Consider the following 26,192-nt stretch of genomic DNA (forward strand, 5'->3'; position numbering starts at 1 on the left):
TGATAGGCTCACCAGTGAGCCTATCAGCAGCAAATGAGGGAGAGAAACTGCCTCTGATTGGAGGATCAGTGAACACCAACCTTGGTGATTGTGCTGAGGGCTGCCAGGCCGAGGGAAGCAAAGGTATGGTGGGGCTGGATCCTGGGGAGCCAAGTACACTGGACCCAGGGAGGGTGAGGTCACTTCGGGCCTGGGGAGGATGAGGTCATTTCAGACCTGGGAGAATGACGTTTTGGCGGGCCCGAGGAGGAGACGGTGCCGTGGTGAGTATGTGGGAGTGAGGGTGAGTGATAAAGGCCAGGATTTTCTGTGCCCGCTGGTGTCAGGCGTGTTCGGTGGCATGAGCGGACAATATGGTATGAATGGTTTCACGACGGCGTGAAATCAAGTTGTGATTGTCGGCTCAGCCCACCATTGGATGTTGGGAACCTCATTATATTACATCTGCATATCATTATTAGACAAGTCCCTCCCACTGAATCGTCCGCCCTCCTGCCGACGTGTTGCACAACAGCATATGTAAGGCGTGCACTTGGCGGACCACGCTTCATTTGGGACTTCAAGGTTTATTAGCCTACCTTGCTTCAGTCAGCAGTCACAATCATCAGCGCCAGGCTTCATAGACAGCACTGCTTCACTTTTAGGGGGCTCGCAGGCAGGTCTCTACCTACCAGATCAGCCATATGTGGGAGACTTTTCAATGGATGCAGGGCTAGGGCTTGTTTGGGAAAGGGAAAGAAGTGGCCTCGGGCAAGGGAAGAGGCTGCAGGATGGGGACTGTACTGGGGAAGGAGGGTCTCCCAGGGTGTGTGTGGGGGCACATGTTGATCTGTGCAAGTGGCCTCAAGATGGTGAGGGCTGACTGAGGAGGCAGTCTCCAGAGGAGATGAGGCCAGATGGACATGTGAGGGTATGTGTGTGAGAATGGGTGGCGATGTCCCTTGAGCTGGTAGTGAGTGAAATGCCAGTGAATGTGTGATGGGTTTGAGTGTGTGAGTTTAGAGTGTTGAGATGGTTGCCATACCCTGGCTGCACGGATGCGATCATTCATCCTGTTCCTGCATTTGATGGCTAACCTCTTCCATGCAGCATTGGCACTGATCATCACTGTCATCGCCTACCAAACGGTGTGGTAATGTTGCTGTCCCTCTTGCCCCCAGAGTAGGGGTAGAGGACATCACAGCAGGCACCATGGCATCCAAAAAGCACTCGAGGGCTGCAGTCTTCTTGCCTTTCGGGGCCATGTCTTCTTTGCTGCAGTCCTGGGCTGGAAGCACTGAGCGCGGCTGTACTTTAAATGTGGTGTCTGACTTGATGAAGCAGTGAGGTGATGGCATGGCAGGTGAATCGGAGCCTGCCCGCCATCGAAATGGCATGTTTCCTGGGTACGCATAATTAATACGACGGGCTTGGGTCGATACAGTGCGAAAAGTGTCCATTGCGGCTGGCAAGTAAAACATTGTTTTTTCGGCCCTCTACCACACTTAGTGCAAACCTGGAACAGTTCCACTCTAATTGTGTGTGTATGAGAGTGAGAGTGAGTGACTGTGTGTGTATGGGGGTGAGTGCGAGAGACTGAGTGAGTGTGTGGGGGTGAGTGTGAGTCTGCCTTATGCCCAGTCTCAGGTTTCTCACTCACTCTCACCACCACATACCAACACATATATATACACACACACATTCACAGTGGATAAAAAAAAGTGAGTAAGAAAAATATGCAAATATGCCCCCCCTCCCCCGAGTGAAAAGGTTAGACAAGCCTGCTATAAACTGTGGCCTATCTGATCAGACCTTGTAAATTCAACATTAACTCCTTGGTTATTTATTTGGTATGTTTATATGTAAAACCAAGGAACCCGTTTATCATCTTATCCACTTAGTTATTTGTACTACTGTATATTTGTACACCAAGATCTCACTCCTTCTGTACTTTATTTAAAATCCTACCTTTTATGTATTTTTACTTTGCTTATTCTTGTTTTCAAGACATTTCTTACATTTTACTTAATTAAACATCCATCACCTATGCAGATTTTATTAGGTACCCATAGCTCCCAGCAGTGTTACAGAATTGTTGTCACAATTTGCTAAAATTAATGTTATAATACATTTGGAAATTGCTTCATCAGTTCCTAAGTTCAGATCATTAAGATGTATAGAATAAAAAGAGTGACTTAATAAAGATTCCAGTGAACCCCACTCGCAACATTCATTAGTCCAAAAACCTTTCTTTTATGCTTTCAGGACTCCAAGTGTCTCTATACCTGTATACCAACTTTCCCTTAATTCCATTAATCATTATTTTTGCTATAATTCAATTATGTGTTATTAAGTACTTTTAGAAAATCTATATAAACCCTATTATCTGCATTTCCTTAACTCTGTTATTTGCTTAAAGTTCTAGAAGATTGATAGAACATGACCTGCATTTTAAAAATCGGTGCTAACCAATCTTGATTAACTCTTGTTTCTTCTAATGATTTGTAATTTCAATCCATATTAAAGACCCTAGGGAATTTGAATTTCTTGTATTTGGAAAGTGTTGAAATAAAGAGGTGGGGAAATGAGTCTGTCAGATCTTGGATCCACCAGTTTTTCCCTCAGGAGTATTACAGCCTGGATTTTCACTACCGAGGCATGTCCCCTGGGACGTTGTCCCTATTGTTTTGTTACATTTGAGGCTCCCTAGCTCTCACAACTTATCACCCACACCACCTCCATGCCCCCATGCCAACTTAATGTCAACACTTCCCCACCCTCCCCCATGCCAACTTAATGTCAACACTTCCCCACCCACCCCCATGCCAACTTAATGCCAACTCATGACCCCACCATTCAATGGCCCCTTACAGCCCCCATGCCAACTTAATGCCAATCCATGCCCCTACTCACTCTCTTGGTCTCCTATAGACCCCATGCCAACTCACATCAACCCATGGCCCCTTATAGTCCCCATAGCAACTTAATACCAATTCAAAGCAACTCATGCCAACCCAGCCCCTCACCCTTGGCCCTTACACCCTCCATTCCAACTCACCGAGTATCCATGATAGGCATACCTCAGGAGCCATGTTGAGATGAAATAAAATAAAGGTCTATTTCAGCCTTCATTGCACTTTACTCAAAAAAAACTCCCATTCATGAAAACCTATTCAAAACTTTAAAATCACCCCAAGTGCTTAATCCCTTATGAAAACAAACTTCTATTCATACCCCATATCAAAGACAACTAATCCTTTAATAACTCTTCAAGCTGTCAATCAAACTGTGAACTTAGAACCACCCCACCCCCTCCAATCTGTTGAGATAATTATAGCTTGTGGAAAGCAGCCAAGCATTTCTAAAGAGCCCTTAGACCAAAGTCAACAAACAGCTATTATAACTGCTAGAACAGTTTTTTCAACTATCATTGACACAGGCAGCCTTTTTTTTAATTTTTAAAGGGTTGAGCATTTAAATAACTTCACATCATGACAGTCCCACAAACCTCATCCACCCTTCAAGAGCCATTATGTCTACTCCATAAATTTGTGACTCCTAGACTTTGGCTTAAGGCCCTTGTCACAGCAAAAATGGGATCAGTACTGAGTTCAAATGCCCCTGCTAAGTTTGTGTTTCCCTCATGTGTGAGTCACACCCTGCGCCTTTCCCATACCCACAAAAATGGGGCGTCAGAAATGACAGTGGATGGGACTTCCAAATCCGTGCCCCACCCAGCCTTTTTAAAGTTCCAAGGAGCCTACATGATCAGGTGAAAATCCTGGCTTATATCCCAAATTGAAATTGAGGGGGAGCTGTGTGTCTTCCACCCTACCTTTGGAAGTATGCTCAGATTATTCCTGGATTTCCTCTATGTGTGCAACTTGTTATGATCCCAGCTGATGATACTGCTGGACAAGTCAGATCCCAGGGTGGAACCTGGTTTTATAGATCCTAACTTTTTTGTTTAGAAACGTGGAGGGCATCTACCGAACAGAGCCACAGGAGTCAGCTGATGAACTTATAACAAAAGAATAAAACATTTATTAAACAAAAAAAGATGAACTATATTTCAACACTCCTTTACCCACAACTATACCTTTACTATATATCCAGATTCGTAAGGATAACACCATTTACAAAAGCTATCTTATGCTCTAAGGTTCACAGTAAGTACATTGTTCATGTAAACCAATAGGCGACCTGTGGTCAGGCACACAACACCCTGAAGCCAGGTGACAGGTGCCACCCCAATCAAAGGTTATGGATCTCTCCTCAACTCCCCCCAGACACTTGTCACACCATGAGCCAACTGGTCTCCACTTCCAATCTCCACTCTTGAAGAACCTGCTTTGGAATCTTCTATCAAATGATGCTTTCTCATGGATGCCTTCCACAAGGGACCACCTCCAGAGTTTTGAACTCTTATTCTAGTATTCATCTCCCCTGGATCACCACATGCATTCTTCCAGTATTCATCTCCCCTGGATCGCAATGTGCATTCAAGCTTTGCCTTCCACAAACTCTCTCTCAAATGCTCAGCCATGCCAATGAACTCCACTGCTTCACATGCCCATAGTAAAGAGTTACAGATTTTCAGCTGTCTCTTTGGATCTTCTGGTTTCTGGCAAGCCTATTTTACTTTAAGTCCATGTCCTGCAGCTTTCTCTCCCTTTAAGCTTGGAGCTTTCCTCTGCTTCTCACTCTTGACTTCACTTAACAGGACCTTTTTCAGATTCCTGTTCTTCCTTTGGCTAGACTGTCCTCATGGGACCTTCCCTGTTCCACTCCCTGGTTTTGGAGACTTTCTTCTTTAGTGTTTGCAACCTGCTTCCTGCAGTTCCCTCTCCTGTGTCCAGCTTCTCCTGGCAGCTGCTTCCAATCTTAGAGCATAATCACTAACTGAACTCAAACTGTTTTCGATTTTTCTGTGTCTGTGGGTCCCTCTCTCTGGACCCCTGTTGCTAGGCAACAACACAGTTTTTTTCTACCTTGTGTTTGTTTTAACTTCCCTTCGAGAGTTATAAAACCTCATTAAGAATGCAGGCATCTTTTAAAGTGAGACCAAAACTCAAGTTCCCCCTTTCTGAACATGCCAATACAGAAACACAAATTAAACCCAAACTTAAAGATTTAACTTATTCCTAACAGACAAATACACATATAACTTACTTAAACTATCTCTAGTTCCTAACAGACTCAATAGGTCCAGTGGATCTGTTCTAGTCCTACAGAAGACTTCAGCTGAGAAGGGGAGAACATAAATCGGAGGGATTGATTACCATTAAAGAAAATCCAGAAAGAAATATGCAGTTTTTAAAAAGTCTTTTATGTCTTTAACTTTGGTCCAAACCGAGTTTTGCGTTTTTGTAATGTTCTGAAAAAAATGTTGAAATGTTCACTGTTCTATGAGCTCCATATCATTTTAGTCTAACCTTCGCATTGCAAAACTGACTTGATTGGATCAGCCACCCATGGCAGTTAGTTTAACATTGCCCCTACATTTGAGTCATTTTGTTTTGTATCAGTTCTCTTTCTTTAGTTATCTCCATTAACTGTCTGCGGATCTCTCTGGTAGTCTTACAATTGTAACATCACTCAACTCTGAAAAATGAAGCAAGGCGCATGTTTAGAAAAAACTTTGATGCAGCAATGGCAAATGTAATAGTAAAATAAATACACTTACTAGCAGTTCAAAGGCACAGATACTTTGTACTATAAACAAGATTACTCTTAAAATTAAGTTTCACAGATGTAGTTTTAATGTCTACAGCTTATGAAAATGAAGTGTGACAAAAACTTTTTTAAAAAAAGAAAATAAAAAGTAAACTTTATTTTAAATAGGAACTTCAATTATTTGAATTGTTTGGAGATTTTGAATATTATGTATTTTCACTTTTAATATTTATAGTTTCCTCCATAACAGCTTCTATGTTTTTACCCCTAGAAGTATATTAATATTTCTAAAGATTGATCTTTCTTCACCTTATAGTCCTGTGGGAATATCTACAAGGGACTGGCACAAAGTGGAGCCTGGGGCTGTTTTGATGAATTCAACAGAATCTCTGTAGAAGTTTTATCAGTGATTGCAGTGCAGGTAATTTAAAGATCTTCAAGTGTCCCTCCACAATGAAGGATAGCAACATAAATTATAATTCTTCTCTTTTTGTTCAACTTCCACATTACAATAGAAATGTACTCTAGTTTGTGGAAAATCACTCTCATAGTCATTTTTATGCTTTGACACCAAGGGCACAATTTAATTCTCCACCCGGGGGTGTACTGGGGGAGTGCATAATTGGCTGGGAAGTTGTAGGCCGAAGACCCCATCGCCGATGAAGTCCCAGGCGAAAGGATCAGAAACAGCCTTCCTGCCTAGAAGCCAAATGATGCCCTTAAGTGGACACAAAGGAGCCACCTAGGGGCCTCATCCTGGTGCCGCTGGCATTGAATGGCTGCTGTAGCCATGCCATATCGGCCTGGTGTTGGCAAATGCATCCCTTCTATTTAGGTAGCCCATGCTCAATGGAGAGACCCACCAGAGGTATGGACCATCCATGAAGATCCCCACTCACCCTAAATACTAACCACCCTCCTCCCCTCACAACGTCCTCTTCCAGTGGCCCGAGCAATCCCACCTTACCTACCTTCACTCCTGGTTCCAGTGATAATCCTGCAGTCTGGGTACCTTGCAGTATCGACATTGGCCACTGCACCCAGTGGCGCTGCCTGTACTGTCAGAAACTGGACATCGGCCCTGAAGACAATAAGGACTCCAAAGCCAACCAGGTAGGTGCCTGATTTGCGCTAAATCAGGTCAGGGCACAGAATGGGATTGCCGCTGGCTCTCTAGCTGTTGGATGGGCCCACCGCCGTGAGCATTAAATTCCGTCCTTAATGTCTGACAGCTAGAAATTCTTTAAACCACATTTTTGATTCTGAAATAGGCAAAAAGGAAGCATATGTTCCAATTGAGAAGCCTGAGACCAGACTAAAATTGGTTGTCAGGCCTCACTGGCATTATTTGGATGGACTGTCAGCGCCCATCTTTCATCCATATACAGTTTGCCCATTTTATAAGGATCAATTTCAGCTCGCTTGACTCATTGGCTCAAAGATATGTTTTGATGAGAAGAGAATGGGAATGGGGCCAGTTGCAGTCAGCAGTGGTTCTCAGGAGTGCTGTGAAGCTGAAAGAGTTTCTGTTTGTTCAGGCTGCATCTCAAAAGAAAAACAAAACATAGCTTTTTTGTAGCAGCTGTTCATTTAGCCACATCCAAGTCTGAAAAAACTACTGACGTGTAGGTTCAACATCTGCTTTACTCTGGGCAGTCCAAACTCCCTGAGGAATCATAAAATGAGCAACCAATTCACTGATACACATTCTGTGCACCCGACAGAGAGCTTAGAATGCCTCCCTGCTGAACCCATAAGCAAATCTGATCTATAGACACTGGTGAAAGGGTACCTTCTATTTTGGCTCCTTTTTAGACATAGTTTTATCCTGCATGTCTTTCTCTTCATCCTGCTCCAGGCTGCCTCCATCAGGACATATTTGGAAACATCCAAAAGGCAGAGCTTAATTTAAAAATGTGAAAAAAAACAATTTTTCTGCCAGGAACTGCTGAAAGGCAGCTTCTACATTTTTTTCTTAGCAGCACAGCAATGTCTTTTTAACTCAATTTATGCCAGTCAAAATCGAAAAATCAGTTTCCTTTATACAGGGCTGATAAATTGGGAGCAATTATAAAATATATAATTGCTGAGGGGTCAAGTTATATGATAGATTAGTATGCTGTCATTTGTTGCATCTACCATTTTGAGTTGGTATAGTTTCTACCCATCTCAACTTCTGCTAGAACTTCTTGTACTTTAGAAGGGAAAGAAACTAGAAATTTTCGACTTTCACTCCAGGAAGTTCACAGAATTTCTAAGTTTTTAATAAGCCTAGACTCAAAGGAAAATACATAATAATAGTAATACTCAGTTTGCTCTTTGAGAGTTGGAAGAAGCCTTACCTGATCCCAAGGGCTCTGCACTGAGATGAATGGAGATGGAGGCCTCTATTCCTTTACAGCAATATGGATAATCTCTTACTTGTAGAGGTGTGAAGTTGCTTTTAAAAATTCAAAAGACTTTATTGCCAGCGTAAGTACTGGGGTTAATCATATTAGGCAACTCTGCTTTTGGCAACTGGGGAAGCAAAGGTCAGGGGAAATTCCTTCATTTCAGTATTACCTTTTGTTACTATGGATGCAATTTAAATTCTTGATGAGGGTGGTGGCAGTGGGTGTGCAGTGCAGACCAACATCAGATCATTTATAAAATTTCAGAGTGCTTCTCAGTTCCATTGCAAAGGAGCCTGTTTCCAATTGTAAGCAACATGTGTTTTTCGCGAATTGGGCTCATACCCAATCCTGGACCTCCCAGGTGGATCTCACCTGCACTTGCCAGAAGACTGGTAGACATTCTTTTACCCAGCATACTATAAGACCATAAGACACAGGAGCAGAAATTAGGCCGCTCGGCCTGTCGAGTCTGCTCCACCATTCAATCATGGGCTGATAAGTTTCTCAACCCCATTCTCCTGCCTTCGCCCCGTAACCTTTGATCCCCTTACCAATCAACAACCTATCTATCTCGGTCTTAAATACACTCAATGACCTGGCCTCCACAGCCTTCTGTGGCAATGAATTCCATAGATTCACCACTCTCTGGCTAAAGAAGTTTCTCCTCATCTCTGTTCTAAAAGGTCTTCCCTTTACTCTGAGGCTGTGCCCTCGGGTCCTAGTCTCTCCTACTAATGGAAACATCTTCCCCACATCCACTCTATCCAGGCTTTTCAGTATTCTGTAAGTTTCAATCAGATCCCCCCTCATCCTTCTAAACTCCATCGAGTATAGACCCAGAGTCCTCAAACGTTCCTCATTTGTTAAGCCTTTCATTCCTGGGATCATTCTTGTGAACCTCCTCTGGACCCTCTCCAGGGCCAGAACATCCTTCCTGAGGTACAGGGCCCTAAATTGCTCACAATATTCTAAATGTGGTCTGACCAGAGCCTTATAAAGCCTCAGCATCACATCCCTGCTTTTATATTCTAGTCCTCTTGAAATAAATGCCAACATTGCATTTGCCTTCCTAACTACCGACTCAACCTACAAGTTAACCTTAAGAGAATCCTGGACTAGGACTCCCAAGTCCCTTTGCACTCCAGATTTCTGAATTCTCTCCCCATTTAGAAAATAGTCTATGCCTCTATTCTTCCTACCAAAGTGCATGACCTCACATTTCCCCACGTTGTATTCCATCTGCCACTTCTTTGTCCATTCTCCTAACCTGTTCAAATCCTTCTGCAGCTTCCCCGCCTCCTCAATACTACCTGTCCCTCCACCTATCTTTGTATCATCTGCAAACTTAGCCAGAATGCCCTCAGTTCCTTCATCTATATCATTAATGTATAAAGTGAAAAGTTGTGGTCCCAACACTGTCCCCTGCAGAACTCCACTAGTCACCGGCCGCCATCCTGAGAAGGACTCCCTTATCCCCACTCTCTGCCTCCTGCCAGACAGCCAATCTTCTATCCATGCTAGTACCTTGCCTCTAACACCATGGGCACTTATCTAACTGAGCAGCCTCCTGTGCGGAACCTTGTCAAAGGCCTTCTGGAAGTCCAAGTAGATAACATCCATTGGCTCTCCTTTGTCTAACCTACTCGTTACCTCCTCAAAGAATTCTAACAGATTTGTCAGGCATGACCTCCCCTTGATGAAACCATACTGACTTTGCACGATTTTGCCATGCACTTCCAAGTATTCTGAAATCTCATCCTTAATAATAGACTCTAAAATCTTACCAACGACCGAGGTCAGGCTAATCGGCCTGTAATTTCTGGTCTTTTGCCTCACTCCCTTCTTAAACAAGGGGGTTACATTAGCGATTTTCCAGTCCTCTGGGACCCTCCCTGACTCCAGTGATTCCTGAAAGATCACCACTAACGCCTCCACTATCTCTTCAGCTATCTCCTTCTGAACTCTGGGGTGTAATCCATCTGGTCCAGGTGATTTATCCACCTTCAGACCTTTCAGTTTTCCTAGCACCTTCTCCTTGGTAATGGCCACCATACTCACCTCTGCCCCCCAACTCTCTTGAACTTTGGGGATGTTACTCGTGTCTTCCACCGTAAAGACTGACGCAAAGTACTTATTCAGTTCCTCCGCCATTTCTTTGTTCCCCACTACTATTTCTCCAGCGTCATTTCCCAGCGGCCCAATGTCCACTTTTGCCTCTCTCTTACCCTTTATATATCTAAAAAAACTCTTGCAATCTTCTTTTATATTACTGGCTAGTTTACCCTCATATTTAATCTTCTCCCTCCTTATTTCTTTTTTAGTTGTCCTCTGTTGGTCTTTGTAGGCTTCCCAATCCCCTGGTTTCCCACTGCTCTTCGCCACATTGTATGCTTTCTCTTTAGCTTTTATGCTGTCCCTGACTTTCCTTGTCAGCCATTGTTGCCTCGTCCTCCCTTTAGTATGCTTCTTCTTCCTAGGGATGAATTTTTGCTGTGTCTCCCAAATTACTCCCAGAAACATACCAGCTAGATAACAATAGAACCTAGGCCAGAGTTGAGGAAGTTCATAAGAATTCATAAGCCATTTAGTCCGTCTGCCATTCCATGAGATCATGACTGACCTGTATTATGACACAGTTGATGGTAAAGGCTGAATTGTTCAAATCCCAGAGGGAAACTTGAAACAACTGTCCTAGCCCATTTTCGCAATTTGTATGTTTCGACATGCAGGCTTTGAATTCAGCAGTAATAAGACTACTGAATCTCACGAGGTTCTTTATAAAACTAAATTAAACATTTTTTAATACAAGAAAGATTGTAAACACATACATCCATCTACAAAATTGCTACTATAAAAACAAAAATCCCCTAATTAATCTGACTTTCAGTTACACCCCCGTTAAGGCAACAGTAAAACTCATAGATTTAAAGAGACACCTGGCAGACCACACCCTGGACAGTTGTATTCAAAATGAGTTTCTTTCAGCTCTGGGTCCTTGGAGACAGACTTGAAGTTTACAGGTTGGAGGCTTCTCACACTCGATGGATCTTAAAATGCCTCTACCTTACACACAATCCCCTTTCTCCTTTATACATATTTTCCACTTTGAATGTAAATTTTCCATTGTATCACTAGGCTTTTAACTTCTTCTAACAATAACGTCCTTTCATCCCACCAATTTTATTAGTAAGCTGAAAAAAGACACATTGCTTGGCATCTTCTAGCTAGGTGCAAGATTTCATCCATTCTTTTGAATGGTTTATTTAAAAATACATATTGCCCCCTTGACACCTATGTTTCTAAACTTCCCCATATTTATCTAATTACCATTTTAAACCTACTTCTTTCTATACATCAAAACCTCTAGACCAGCTGCCTTTAATCCAATTAAGACATACACACACACATAGGGCAGAACTTTGCCCTTGGCGGAGGTGCTCGGCGGGGGCAGTCAGGAAGCCGACCACTGCTCGCGATTGGCACCAGACTGTGATTTCACCCTGGCGGGCACAGAGTTCTCTGGCCAACAAAAAACTACCAATCTCAGATTTAAAATTAACAGTTAATCTATAAGCATACGTTGTTAGCAGAAGAGAGTTCCAAACATCTTCCACCCTGTGTGGGGGAATTTATGGAGCCCACAAGAGCGAGAAATGGGCATGCAGGGTGACTGAATTAGGTGGCAGCTGAAATTTCAACTTCCTGTGCCAGGTTGAGATGCCAAGATTAAGTCAGCGGTCTGTTTGTGGCGTGTCGGGCCTCACACCGGCCTGTGGCAGATTCTCGTTCGTAATATATTTGCATGCCATGAATACCTATTAGCATACCACTTTTTATAATTACATCCTACCTTCAAGATAGTAGTACACGAGAATCTTGTGGTACCCAGTTCACTTTCACTTACAGGTGGCATGCACCAGTTGGCTTTGTGCAGTTGTGTGTAAGGTCAGCAGTTTTCTTTGCTGAACTGTGCAGCACAAGGAAAGAGGAATAGGAGAATGGCAGTTTGGATGGAGGCTCAGGACGGGCAAGAGCAGTTCAGCGGTGGCGGGCAGGTGGGTGGTGTGGAGTGGGGTCAGGGACGTTGAGTGGAAGAGGGATCCAAGGGAGGACATAGAGTAGGGTCAGGGGCATTGATGAGTGCAAGAGGAAAGGGCCTAGATTCCTGGGTGTGGTGGGGTGTGGTAAGAAAATGAGAGGCCTAAAGGGTGAGGTCAGCACTGTCCACATGTGGCTCCATCTCAGGGTGTTGACTGGCAGAAGGAATGTTCACAGTCACAGGGTGGAGGTCAATTTGGTAGGGAGGCAGGTCCAGTCTGAGGTTAGGATAATCAAAGGTCTTGTAAGGTGGATCATGGGATCTAACAAAAACTCTGAGGATGATGCGAGGAGGGTCTAGGATCAGTGGAGGAATGTCAACGAGGGTGTCGGATCAGGAGGGAAAGATGGTATTTCCAATTGAATGGTGACATGGCCTAGGGTAATTGGGGGAGGTTAAAGGGTTATAGAGGAAAGGTGCAGAGTGATGATGGAAGGGTCGAGGGTAATGGGGACAAGTGTGAAGGTGACGGGAGGAGGGTACAGGGTAATAAGTTCTCTCTCAATAAACCTTACAATGGCCATTTTTGCAATGTTTCCAGAAGCATGTGCGGTTCCAGAATTGGAGATCGAAGTGGAAGGAACCCAGTGTGTGGTGGGTGGAATTTTGGTTGTGTAAATGGAAGGAGTTGAAAAACCACTGCTCCTCAGTTCTACTAATGAAATCCATGGATGCACATGCTGTCACAACACTATCTGCCTTCTTTGCATGGTTCAATTGCTGGAATACCTTTGGGTCTCATACACCCAATATTCCCGGAACCTTGGGAGCAGGAGGAGAAGATGGGACCAAGGGGGGCTCTTGCCGGTCAACAAAAGGGGCCGCGCTACCAACAGCAGGCAGCACCAATGGGGAAGGCTGGTCATGATGCAGCCATCCAGGGTAACCATCATAAAAACAGGCACTGGCTTTTGGCAGCAAAGTTGTGGTCATGATACAGCCCCCTCTTTTATAGCCCACTAGTAGCTGCAGCATTGTCAGCTGATGGTGGGTTTCATCAATGAAAAGCTTCTCCCGGTACAGAATCATGTGTGTTTCCCATGCACGCCACTGAAACTGAGTTTTTTTTAGAATTGCGTGGGAAACAAGAAAGAGCAAGAAAGCAAAAGTGTTATTGTTCTTGTTACGCCATTGAGATCTGCATGCCACAGTTAAATTTCTGCCCTTTGTGTGTAGATTTCTTTTCCTAATTTCAGTCCTAAGAGTTAGACTCTAATTTTTAGACTATTATCCTAGCTCATTAGGAAATTGTTTTTCTCTATTTACCCTATTGCTTCTGACTTGAAAACTTCAATCAAATCACTCCTAACCTTATAGGTTGCAGGTAATACAACCTTGGGTCTGAATTTATCCATGGTGGCTAAAGCCCAGCTGTTGGGGCCAAAAGATGGAGATGACCCTGCTTTGGCTGGCAGCAAAACCCAGAGAGGCATATTCCTGACAGTGGCCAATTAAGTGACTGCTACCGGGACTGCTATCCCAATCAAGGATGGCGGCCTGCCCCCATGAATTGCTAGTCCAATGATAGCTCCAGCAGCTTACCCAGCAGCCTTAGCTGTGCCACTGCAATTGGTAACCATAACTGAAGCTGCAATTGTAAAGAGAGGTCAACTCAGTTGCTGAGACATCCTCAGATGTAAGTAGGTTTGGGGACACGGGCAGGCCCTAGCATTTGGTGGGTGGATAGTTTGGGGGAGGTGGGGGGCGGTGCGGTGGTGCCATAAGGCAGAAGCCTAATGTCATTGCCGTGGGAGTGGCCCTTGCTGCCAGAGGCTTCACCTTGGCATGGAGTGCCTAAAAAGGACGGATGCCCCCCTGACCCTGCTGAGAGGTGCATTATGTCCATGCAGTCGGGAACTGGCCCTTAATTGGCCACTGAAGTGGCTCAAGTCTGCCAACTTTCCCACTGCTGGCAAAATTACATGGTGGCGGGAGGTGTTGGACTTGCATCCACACCACCTCACCTCCTCCCCCCACCCCCCACCTCTCCCCCCGCCAACCCCCCACCCCGGGCCTGACCTAGTCCTGTACCATTTTACCTTTTTGCTAGCCCTCCTGCCTCCCAGCCCATCCAAAAGGCCTGGCAAAATTCTAGCCCTAATGATCTCTCCCCATGATTTAATCATTGCATTGCAACCTTTTTGGGGCCTGGAAACAGGACAAATGAGCAGCTTAACTTCTGCCTGCTTCGTACAGGATCTTTCAGTGCTGTGCAGAAAATGAAGCAGGTCTGAAATTCAAAGATAATTTGCTAGTGTTGATTTCTGTTGTATTTTCACAAAGATCTGAGGCTCAGGGAAGCAAACATCATTGATTCATGCAAAGAAAATAATGGCCGAAGAAATGATAAAAGGTGTAAAATAGAAGGTAACATTTTCAGGCCATTGACCTTTCATCAAGATCATCGACTTGAAATGTTAACTCTGTTTCTCTGCACAGATGCTGCCTGGTGAACATTTCCAGCATTTTCTGTTGTTATTTCAGCTTTCCAGCATCTGCCGTATTCTGCTTTTGTGTTAAAACAGAAGGTGTTCTGATGAAGATTGGTACAATTTTAGAAATTTAATGACTTTAATTATACTGTATCAAAATTGTTGCAGGTGAAATGTATTCAAGATGCAATACGTGACAAGAAACAAAGATTTAATTTCCTGGGAGAAAATATTGTTCTCATCCCTACCGTTGGCATTTTCATTACAATGAATCCAGGCTATGCAGGACGTACAGAACTGCCAGAAAATCTGAAGGCATTATTCCGGTAGTGTAACTGATTATTTAATTTTAATGTATATTATATGGTGTACATTTGAAAAAATATATTGTATGTACATATGTTAAAATCAGAATGTGGACCACGTACTCCCCTCAAAGTGATAGCTCCTATGGCATTTCCACTATTATTTTCTCTGCCACCCCACAGGTGATGCTTTAGTAGGATTTTGCATTTTAGTCTGAAAAATGAGGTATCATGCTTCTTTGACATACCATCACAAAGTGCTGTATTATCCTTTTCCTCTCACTAACCGAAGTTTATAAAATGCAGCTTAAAGTTTTAAACAAAATATTAGATTCAAAACTACATTTATTCATCAAGTTCACTTTTGATTCATCACTGCCTTCCATAAACTTTAACTTAATTTAACTTCAAGGCCTCAACCTTCCCATAAATCTCTGGGTTGAACTTGTTGGGCGGAATTTTCCCATCCAGCCCATGGTGAATTTCGTGGCGGGGTGGGGGGGCTGAAAAATTTGGAGTGAAACCAAAAATCAGAAACCTGCCGGCAGGAAAACAGTTTTGAATTATCCTTCACCATTTTCATAGCAGGCTGATGGTGCGTCGGGTTTCCCACTGATCCATGGCAGGAACCCCATTTGCATGCATTACCATGTCATGAATGCTCATTAAAAGCACTATTCACTGGAATCACGAAGCCTCCCAATTCCATGCCATGTCAATGTGGGGGAAGGAGACATGAGGGACAACCAGCAAAGGTGGGATTGGGGGAGTGAGGGGGAAGTAGAGAAGGAGACAGGGAGGACAGTGGGAAAATGTGGGGATGGTGGAGTAGGGGGGAGGAGGGAAGGAGTCATGGGGGACAATGGGTGAAGGTGGGGCTGGGGGGAAGCAGGAAACAATGGCAGGCAGAGAGGAGACCAAGGGTGGGGAAACTGGAGCCCAACATGAAAGACAGAAAGATAAAAGGAAAATAAAGCGGATGCTGGAAATCTGGAACAAAAACAAAAATAGCTGGAAAAACTCAGCAGGTCTGACAGCATCTGCGGAGAGGAATACAGTTAACGTTTCGAGTCCGTATGACTGTTCATCAGAACATCTTCATCTTCATCTTCTGATGAAGAGTCACACGGACTCGAAACGTTAACTGTATTCCTCTCCGCAGATGCTGCCAGGCCTGCTGAGTTTTTCCGGGTATTTTTGTTTTTGTTATGAAAGACAAGAACGCAGATATAGTACGGGGTAGAATGGGAACAAAACTATCTGAATTGAAGGGGAAGCACGCAGACTCAGGAGTACAAGAGGGGCTTGTGTTTGTTTGGCACAAGAGGATAAGGCTTGCACAAAGACTCATGGAGGTGGGGGAGGGGAAAGGATTGTACATGAGGGAGGGGTTGCATTGAGACTCTTGGAAGGCGGGGGAGAAGGGACACTGTGTTGTAAGCAGTCAGAAAGGAATGGGAGAGCAAAGAGAAATAGTCATAGTCCTTAGTCTGGGGGCCAAGTAGTCAGGGTGCCAGAGTGAAGTCAGTCCTGAGGCTTAGAGCACCTTGTAGTCAGGGTGCCAGAATGAAGTCAATTCTAGGGCTTTGTGGGCCATGCTACAAGGCTATGCATGGCCCGCACATCGTAGCCCTGCTCCAGGGAGGGGGAATGGCTCTGTGCTTAGTTGGGAAAAGGTGTGCAGGGCGTGGTCATGATCTTAATGTCACTGACCATGGTCTTGTCTGGTCTAGTACTGGGCTGCAGATGGGATTGTCAGGGTTAGGGGAGGCATCTGCGGCCTAAAGGGGGAAGCGATAATACAGAGGGGGTTATGTGAAACTTTCCTTGGGGGGGAGGTTCTCCTCTGTACATGACTGTGCACACAGCCTCAAGGCTGGGAGAAGTGAGATCCACAGTGGGCATTGGGACATTTACAGTTATGGGTTCAGGTGGGAGGGTTGGAATATCGACCACAATGACTTTGGATCCAGGATTATTGGGGGAGGTTGGAGAATAATGGGAGGCATCTCTACCTGCACACAGTGGGGTTCCAGTAATATTGGAGGGACAGTGACAGTCACAGAGAAAGGGTTGAAGCTATTCTTGATCTCTGGGAAGGTCAGCGGTGAATCCTGTATGAACTTCCTAAAGGACTTGATGCAGTCGTCGCCACCTTAATAACAAACTTCAGCTGACACTGAGGTGAGCGCATGGGTGGACATAACATCATGACATCAGGTCTTGTGTTTTGGCACTACCACTGAGGAGACACAACTGCAGCTATCCCATCAATGCTGCTGAGCAGCTCCCAGACAATGTTGTCTTGCAAGCAATAAAGGTTACAACCGCATTTAGCACACAATTCGAATAAAGCTTCTGATACATCTCCCTGACATCACACAAGGCTCCTGTAACCATTGTCAGTGAGGGTGACATCACATGAATGTGAGGCTCATTAAGGGAGGCGATGATTTGAATGTGAGGATGGCTCACCCTCCCAATAAGAGGGCACATGAATGAATACGAAACACGCCTTCAACCATTCTCATTGACACCAAATGCATTTGGAAAAGTGCAAGATATGTACAGTAATTGAGCACCCTTGACCCTGAAGTGATGTTAATATTTCTTAATTTTTCTAACCCTACCGCTGCACCTGGTTACAGCCCAACATTCGCAGCAGAGGTGGAGGCTGCTAACTGCAACGCTTTGTTGTCTGTAATGACTTTGGTGGATGCCCGCTGAGGGCCCGAGGCCTGGAGGGCCCAGCTTGAAAAGAGTCTCCTGCTCAGGGGAAGATGCACCCTCTTCGGCCTGACCAGCTGGAGTTGACGGGGTCACAAACAGAGGGGATTCGGCGCAGCCAGACACTCTTGGAGTGTCCTGTGTTGAAGCCCCCATGGTGTCCGGCTTACGCTCCTCCTCCCTGTGGGTGACTGAGGGCCCCTCCCTGACTCCCAGAGGAAAAGGGGCACCTAGATGGAAGTTAAGGTGCCCCCCCTCCACCAACTTGCCTAGCCACTGATGGATCCCACCAATGCCTATAGCAATGACGCACAGGCCTAAGTCAAAATCTGACAAAACCTGCTGGACCAAGGTCACTAAGGCAGTTGCCACCCTTCCCAAGGTGACCTCGAGGCACTGGCATGTCAGAACCACGACATCAGATAGAACACAAACTGACTCCTCCATCCTTCGCTCTAGCCTTCTCAGTGACTCTCACATCTCTGCCTGATGTTCCTGTTGCCTGTCGTTGCATCTCCAGCATTGTGTCAGCCGCTGCTCACAGAGGCTTGTCATCTGACTCAGTCTCAGTGAGTGCCTGATCTCCAGCAGTCCTCCGAGTTCCAGAGACCTGGGCTGTCACTGACTCCGACTGCTGTGGAGACATGTCAATGAGGACCTTGTTGGCTTTGCTCCTCAGCACCCTCGTCTGAGGTGGGCTGGGGGCTTGGGCTTATGTTTGCTCTCCTGGTTTGCCTGGACCCACTGGTCCAGTAAGAGGGAGAAGACAGATTTAGTTCATGAGCAAGCAGAATACAAGATAGCATGGGACTCACTATGAATGTCAGAATGTGATGAACTCATGGAGGTCTCATCTGTACCAGGTTGCTGGGAGAAACCAACCTGCCTTCTGCACAGGAATGATCCCTGTCCTCCCCAGCCAGCTCAGGGGCATCAACCTTGAACCTGGTGAGCTCCGTGATGCTGCTGTCCCTCCTCCCATCTGGGATCTCTCCCTTCTGTTGTGGGCAAGCTTGGCCTGCATAAGGACAAAGGTATGGAATGATGAGAAGGGATGGAGCAGAGGTTGGGAAGCATACACGCCTTGTGTGTGTGGTGAACCCTCCCCAGAAAAGGCTAAGGATGGAGTTGGTACAGCATTATAGGTGAGATTTGCAACATTTGCAACAATCTTCAGCCAGAACTGCCGAGTGGATGATCTATCTCAACCTCCTTCGGAGGTCCCCAAGCTTCACAGATGCCAGTCTTCAGTGAATTCGATTCACTCCACGTGATAACAAGAAACCACTGAAGACACTGGATAGTGCAAAGGCTATGAACCCTGCCAACATTCCAACAGTATTACTGAAGATTTGTGCTCCAGACCTAGCTGCGCCCCTAGCCAAACTGTTTCAGTACAGCTACAACACTGGCATCTACCTGGCAATGTGGAAAATTGCCCAGGCATGTCCTGTACATAAAAACAGGACATATCCAACTCAGCCAATTACTGCCCCATCAGTCTACTCTCAATCATCAGTAAAGTGATGAGGACTTGAGCTGATGAATGCTTGCATGAGTGCTGTGACAGTGCATCCTAAGTAGGACTCAGCTGCTCTAAGAATTATAATCAGCCACCTCCACCAACTCCTGCTGCACCTGTGATGGCCTTGTCAGGGATAGAAGGCATGAATTAGTCCTGGAAAGGTATGTTGTAAATTGTCATTTTGAAGATGATCATATTCCGCTCACTGTTGAAATCAATTCGAAATAACTAAAGACCATGTGACATGTGGGTGGTTTTTATTTAATTGTGTCACCGTATAGCTGAGAGCTCCCCATCTCCAGTGCCAGGCATGCACACTGACAGTCTAATGACTTAAACTAATGATATGTCCTTCTCTCTTTTAGGCTCATCAGCAACCCCTCGTTGTGAGGAACCTGAAGGCCCACCTCTGACCCCTGAGGACCAGCATGCTGAGCACGCAGCAGCTTCACACCCTCTCTGTCAAGCAGGCACCAGCTCAGATACCAGTACCTTGGTGGGCATAAGACTGGCGTCTAGTATCTTTGTGCACATTGGTGAGGGCACTTCACACTCGTTTGAGGTGCAGGTGGAGGCAGAGAATGCCCGGGGCGCTGGCAGCCAGAGGACTGTTGGGAACCAGGACAATGCTCAGTCGATGGCTGATGATGGGCCTCTGGAGTCATCCCTGAGGCAGCAGCTGCTGAATGCCCAGCAGGGTGTGCGGGAGGATCTGACTGAGATACATGAGGGGCATTGTGCCATGGTTGTGGAAGAGTCCATGTGGAGCATAAGCGTTGCATTGACCCTCATGGCTGAACACAATGAGTGGAGAGGCTCCTCCAGAGACTCAATCAGGGGTTCCTGGGGCTGCGCTCGGACCTGCAAGCCCTCACGCCAGCAAGGACCTCAGCTGGTCAGTGTCAGTGTGGGAGATGGATTGGGCACCCAGTATCCCAGCTAGGTGCCCATCCATCAATGGTGAGCAGGGAGGTCCAGAGCAACCTGACATTGGCGCACAAGCTGCCTGTTGTCTCTGCGGGCTCCTATTAGGCCGATCTGGATGATGACAGCAGCTGTTGCGCCCATCTGCCAGTGCCCTCGGCATCTGATGAGGCTGCGATGACTGGGGAGATGCCAGCCATGGCACTGGCCGCTCCCTCCCAGGTGGGGAGCCAGCACAGGCTCCATGGGCCAGAGGACACCCGCCAAGGTCATCAAGGCCAAGAAGACAGCAGAGTGAGCAGGCTGTCTCCAATGCTGTTGCCAGCGAAGGGGGAGCACCTAGACAGAGCACTCGTAAGCGAAAACTTAAAGCACCTTAAACACAACATGGTCTGATCACGGGTGATATTTGTTTCCACCATTTTTCTGTTTTTTTTTTAATGGTATGATGTAAAACACCAGTGAATGTTAATTTCTGCTATGTTTATCACTCAGAAAAAAACAGATTTTTTTGCAGCTGGTCCTTGGATGCATCATTTGCTCTGTAGGTGCGGGTAAGCCATGATGTTATGATGGACGTGTGACTCCTTACACTATGTGCCAGTGCAATAAAGTTTAAGTTGTTGACCAAGGAATTGGTCTTGTCAGGGATTGAATATGGAGCCCGCGGTCCTGGCATGTGGTGGTGGTTCTTATTTGGTAGGCTAGCTGAAGGAGCGTTGGATCAAAGCTTCCCGGGCGTCCCTGCTTCCCTGGAGGTTACCCAGGGCTGCGTCTATGCCCTCAGTGTTCTCCTGAGCATGCTCGTCCTCAGACTCACTATTGGACTCATCGTCTGTTGCCTGTGCAGCTGCATCAAGATCTTCTTCCTCCACTGCTTCCCCCCTTTCCAGTGCCAGATTGTGTAGAGCGCAGCATGCAGCCACTATCAGTGACACACAATCTGGGGGGGTATTGCAGTGCGCCCCCTGAACGGTCCAGGCATTGGAAGCGCATCTTGAGAAGACCGATGGTTCACTCTACCACCACCCTTGTGGAGGCATGGCTCCTGTTGTACCGTTGCTTGGCCTCTATTCTTGAGTGGCAGAAAGGCATCATGAGCCACCTTTTGAGCGATAGCCCTTGTCACCCAGCAGCCATCCATCCTGCCGGGCTGGAGCACTGAAGAGCCTTGGCACCTGGGAGTGTCTCAGGATGTAAGCATCATGGGAGCTGCCAGGGTACCTTGCACTGACTTGCAGAATCTGCACCCTGTGGTCACACACTATGCACATTCATGGAGTGGAATCCCTTCCTGTTGATGAAGGCTTCCGGCTCACCCGCTGGTTCCTTGATGGCCACATGTGTGCACCCTGGATACGGGGGAACGCAGAAATCGCTGCGAAGCCTCTGGCTCGCTCTGCCTGGCTGGCCTCGTCCATACAGCAAAGAATGAAAGTCAATGCATACCTGAACAGAGCTTCTTTCACCAGTTTGAAGCAACTGTGGACAGCTGTTTGGGAGACTCCACACAAATCCCCCACTGAGCCCTGGAAAGAGTAGGAGGCATAGAAGTTTAGGGCCACCATGACCTTCAGAGCCACTGGCATGGATGTCAACCCATACAGCCAGAGCTGATCTCAGGGCCGATCCTCTGACAGATGGATGTCATTGTCTCCCTTGAGAGACGGAGCCTCCTTCAGCATTGCACCTCAGGCATATTGAGGTAGCTGCATTGCTGCCTGTAAACACTGGCAACAGGATAGTGGTGTCTTCTGCAGCCCCCTCTGCCTTGGCCTTTCTGTTGGCACTGCGCCCATTGTGCCTGCAGATCTCCTCCCACAGGTCGACTCCTCTGGACGCTGAGCAGGGGAACTGGCCTCCTCCCCCTTCTGGCCCTCTCTTCCTCTTCAGAGGAGGCGCCTCCAGCGGAGGACACAACCCCCATTACCAGGGTAAGAGAAGGCTGTCTGATACCTGGAAGGCCCCACGCAGTGTGAATCCTCCGGGGGCCGCAGAAGACAACACTGAGTCCTGAACTGAAGCCTCTAAATGCTTTGAATGCATCTTTGAAGTAAAATGAAGCTGTCCTGTTCACAGAAGCACGCAGCAGCAAGTGATGTGCAAAACTACTCACTATTCGCTTTGTGAAGCCCACCAAGCCCTCTTATCCTGCCCATAGATGAAGTTTTGCAAATTGTGGCCTGCCCGCCTGCCCGTTTTGCTTGTGCAACGGCCTGAAAATTGCACGGGCTACGTAAAGTCGGAGTTAATTGGTCTCTCAAGGGCCTTAACTGGCCACTTAATTAGTGGCGGGCGTGCCTCCATCTTCATCGCGCACCCGCCTAGCGAAATATCGCGGGAGCGCACGTTGACATCGGGATGCTTGTCTGATGTCAACATGCTTTATTTCGTGCATGGGCGTGTCGGGCGCATGGGTAAAATTCTGCCCATGGAGTTGAGATTGCATCATGCAGGTCTGCATCACGCTGTTGCCACTGCTTGAATTGGAAAAGTATAATACAGTGACTGTAAAATTCCACTGACAGACATGCTGCACTTACTTTCAGGTTTCCGTTCTGCTAACAGATCCTCATACCACCCTCCTTCCAAATCCCACCAGCCCACCAGCTCCCATTGCAAGATTAAAATTGGGAATATAGTTGCCATTAGGGCTTTTGAACAATTTTGGGTTTGTATCAAGGGGCCAGGTTTCCCAACGCCCAGGCTATATTTGAAAGAAAGATCGCATCAGCAATCCATTTCTAAGATATCTTTTTAAATGTAGTAATGTAAAGCCTGACAATGATTAATAAAAGCAAAATATTGCGGATGCTGGAGATCTGAAATAAAAACAGAAGGTGCTTGATAAAACCTCAGTGGGTTTGGCAGCATCTGTGGAGAAAGAAACAGAGTTAACGTTTCAAGTCCAATATGACTCTTCTTCGGAACTGGTGAGATTTTCCAGCACTTTCTGTTTTTATTTCTGTCAATGATTAATATGTTTTTATATTTGAAGAGGTAAGGCTTATTATTTATTTCTCTTCTTTTAGACCATGTGCTATGGTTGTACCAGACTTTGAGTTAATTTGTGAAATCATGTTGGTTGCTGAAGGTTTCATTGATGCCAGACTGCTTGCTAGAAAATTTATTACCCTTTACACACTATGTAAAGAGCTCCTTTCTAAACAGGTAACTTCAAATCATTGTTTATTTCAGTAGATTGCTCTTCCAACCTAAAATAATGAAAAGTGCTTTGCATTAATGTATAGTAAAAAGAAAGGTACTAATTTAAGGTATTGTTATTAATAATGCTGTGTTTTCTGAATCATGATTATTTATTAACTGCAATAAGTACCAGCTATGTTTCTTTCTGTTTTTAGTCCTTTGCCTTTTCCAAAGAAACAAAATCATAGATTTATACAGCAGAGAAAAGGGCTATTTGACCCTCTATGCTTCTGCTAGCTCTTTGAAGAACCTATCAATTAGTCCCACCTCCATGCTCTTTGCCCAAAGCATTTCAAAATTTCTCCATTCTAGTTTATATTATATTCCATTATATTCCCTTTTGAAAGTTATTATTGCAACTCTCAGATAATGTTAGGAAATATATATAATTTAAGTAAGTTATATGTGTCTTAGGAATAAGGTATATCTTTAAGTTTAATTTGTATTTATGTATTTGTGGGTTAAAAGGATGAAACCTGAGGTTTAGTTTCATATTAAAAGATACCTGCATTTTAATGAGATTTTACGACTCTTGAAGGGGAGTTAAAACAACAAAGATAAAAAAAAAACTATGTTGTCTGGCAACAGGGGTCCAGTGAGTGAAGCCCCCACACACAGACAGACAGAGAAATCGAAAGCAGTTTGAGTTCAGTTGGTCAGTGTGCTCTAAAGTTGAAAGGAATTTCCAGCAGAAGCAGTATAGAAGAGGGACAGATAACAAGTCCCAAACTAAAGTTGAAACCAGCTGGGCAGGGGGGAGCTTCCAAAAGCAGGTTTCCCCAGAGAAATGAAGAAAAGGGGTCTCAAGAAGACCTTCTAGTCAAAGGAAATGAACAGGAATCTGGAAAAGGCCCTGTTAAGTGAAGTTAACAGTGAGAAGCAGAGAAAGGCTCCATGCTTAAAGCGAGAAGCTGCAGGACACAGACTTAAAACAATATAAGCTTACAAGAAGCAGGAAGATCCAAGGAGACAGCTGAAGTCTATAACTCTTTATTGTGGGCAAGTGTAGCAGTGGTGTTCTGTTGGCATGGCTGAGCATTTGAGAGAGTGTGCGTAGAAGGAAGCTTAAATGCATGTGGTGATCCAGGGGAGAGGGACAACAGAAGGAGTGCTTGAAACCCTGGAGGTGGTCCCTTGCGGAGGGCGTCCGAGAGAAAGCATCATTTGGGAGAAGATTCTTCGAGAGTGGAGATTGAAAACTCTCATGTGAAAGACGGAGTTCACTGAGACTGCTTGGCTCATGGTGTGACAAGTGTCTGGGGAGAGTCGAGGAGAGATCCATAGCATCAGTTTGGGGTGACATCTGTCACTTGGCTTCAGAGTGTTGTGCGCCTGACCACAGTTCACCTATTGGTTTATATCGACTGTGTACTTACTATGAACATTAGAGTATAAGATAGCTTTTGTAACTTGTGTTATCCTTACAAATCTGTACATATCTGTAAATGTATAGTTGTGGTTGAGGGAGGATTGTAATATAGTTCATCTTTCCCTGTTTAATAAATGTTTTATTCTTTTGTTAAAAGTTCAGCTGACTCCTGTGACTCTGTTCAGTAGCCACTCTCTACGTATCAAAACAAAAAATAAAATTAAGGATCTGCCAAGCCAGGTTCCATCCTGGGATCTAGCTTGTCCAGTAGTAACACCAGCTGGGATCATAACAAATGTACGTTCTGGATCGCAACAACCCATTATGGAAAAAATGTTTCCCCATGTGATGGAACTTATGCTTTCAAAGTTTGTATTTTTTGAGGCAGACCCTAACTGAAAATAGAAACTGGAAAGGGAAAGAGAAAAGAGAAGCATAGAAAGGAAACTGACCCTCCTAGTTTCTAAGGAAACAAAAATTGAAACTAAGATTTGGGAACCAAGGGGTGAATTTTACGGCCCCACACCGGCATACTTGAAATTGGGTTTGTGGGGGGTGGGGTGGTGGTGTGTGGGGGTGCTTAAAATAAAGTGATTGGCCAGCCCACTGCCTTTTTTCCCACGCCTGAGCTGTCCATCATAGGTGGGTAAGGCATCAAGCAGCCCGCCTTCCTATTGAGGCCCTTAAGTGGCCAATTAGTTCACTTTTACCTCATTCCACTGCTGCTATAATACATGCTATTAGGGAAGATGGAAGGAAGGCAACCATTCTGGCAGGTTTCACTGCACAGGCTAAAGGTGGGGAGGAAGAGGGCGTACCTCCTTATGGGGAGGTCTTCTGTGCCCATCAGAGGCATCCCCCCAAGACATTACCACCACTTTGTGTCTCCTACTACTGGCCTCAAAAACCTAATTATTGACCCTTCCCCCTCTATTTTCAGTGGCCCCAATATTGACAGAGTCAGGTTTCATGGGCGGTGTGGTGGGAGGAGGAATTTTGGTTGAGAAGTCCAGATGCTGTGGAGTTTTAACTCCACAGCGAATATCATTTTATTAACAGGTTCCCTGCCTAGAAAGCAACCTGACTGACAGGTTTGGCTTCCAAGTGGGCAAGGAAAGCAATGGAGATGGTCCCAAGAGCAGGCAAGGTCCCTGCTGCTGTATTTATGGGACTGTGGCGGGAAGGGGATGTTCAGATATTGGGTTGTCTGTTCCTGTTCACGTTTACTTCCTTTAGTAATCTAGAATGCATCCCCCATTTTGTCTGGGTGACTTTTCTATTTTGACTAAAATGACTTACCACACTACTCCCATGTTATTTCCAGGGCTTGCAATACCTGTTGTTAAAACTAGCTTTGTTCTGGTAACTTTAAGACATTTTATATCCCATTGGTGTAGTCCACAGCACAATTCACCAATTTTAAGGTGAGAGGCCATAAAATTCACCCCTTGGTTTCCAAATCCCTGTTTCAAAATTTGTACTCTTTCAGATGACCTGTCAACTGCTTCAGCAATATCAAATTATATTTTGAGATGTGTTGTCATGTTGTCATCGAC

At 45.5% G+C, this 26,192-nt stretch overlaps 1 protein-coding gene across 1 annotated transcript in view; it reads left to right on the forward strand.

Annotated features, from left to right (window-relative positions):
• LOC144699540 (dynein axonemal heavy chain 17-like) overlaps positions 1 to 26,192 on the forward strand; it is a 785,608-nt gene that overhangs the window by 418,178 nt on the left and 341,238 nt on the right. The window contains 3 exon segments of the mRNA XM_078570587.1: positions 5,972 to 6,076; positions 14,748 to 14,905; positions 23,093 to 23,231. Of these exon segments, the coding sequence (XP_078426713.1) occupies positions 5,972 to 6,076; positions 14,748 to 14,905; positions 23,093 to 23,231 (402 nt within the window).

Source organism: Cetorhinus maximus, chromosome 24, assembly GCF_964194155.1.
Source record: "Cetorhinus maximus chromosome 24, sCetMax3.hap1.1, whole genome shotgun sequence".
NCBI classification, from domain to species: domain Eukaryota; kingdom Metazoa; phylum Chordata; class Chondrichthyes; order Lamniformes; family Cetorhinidae; genus Cetorhinus; species Cetorhinus maximus.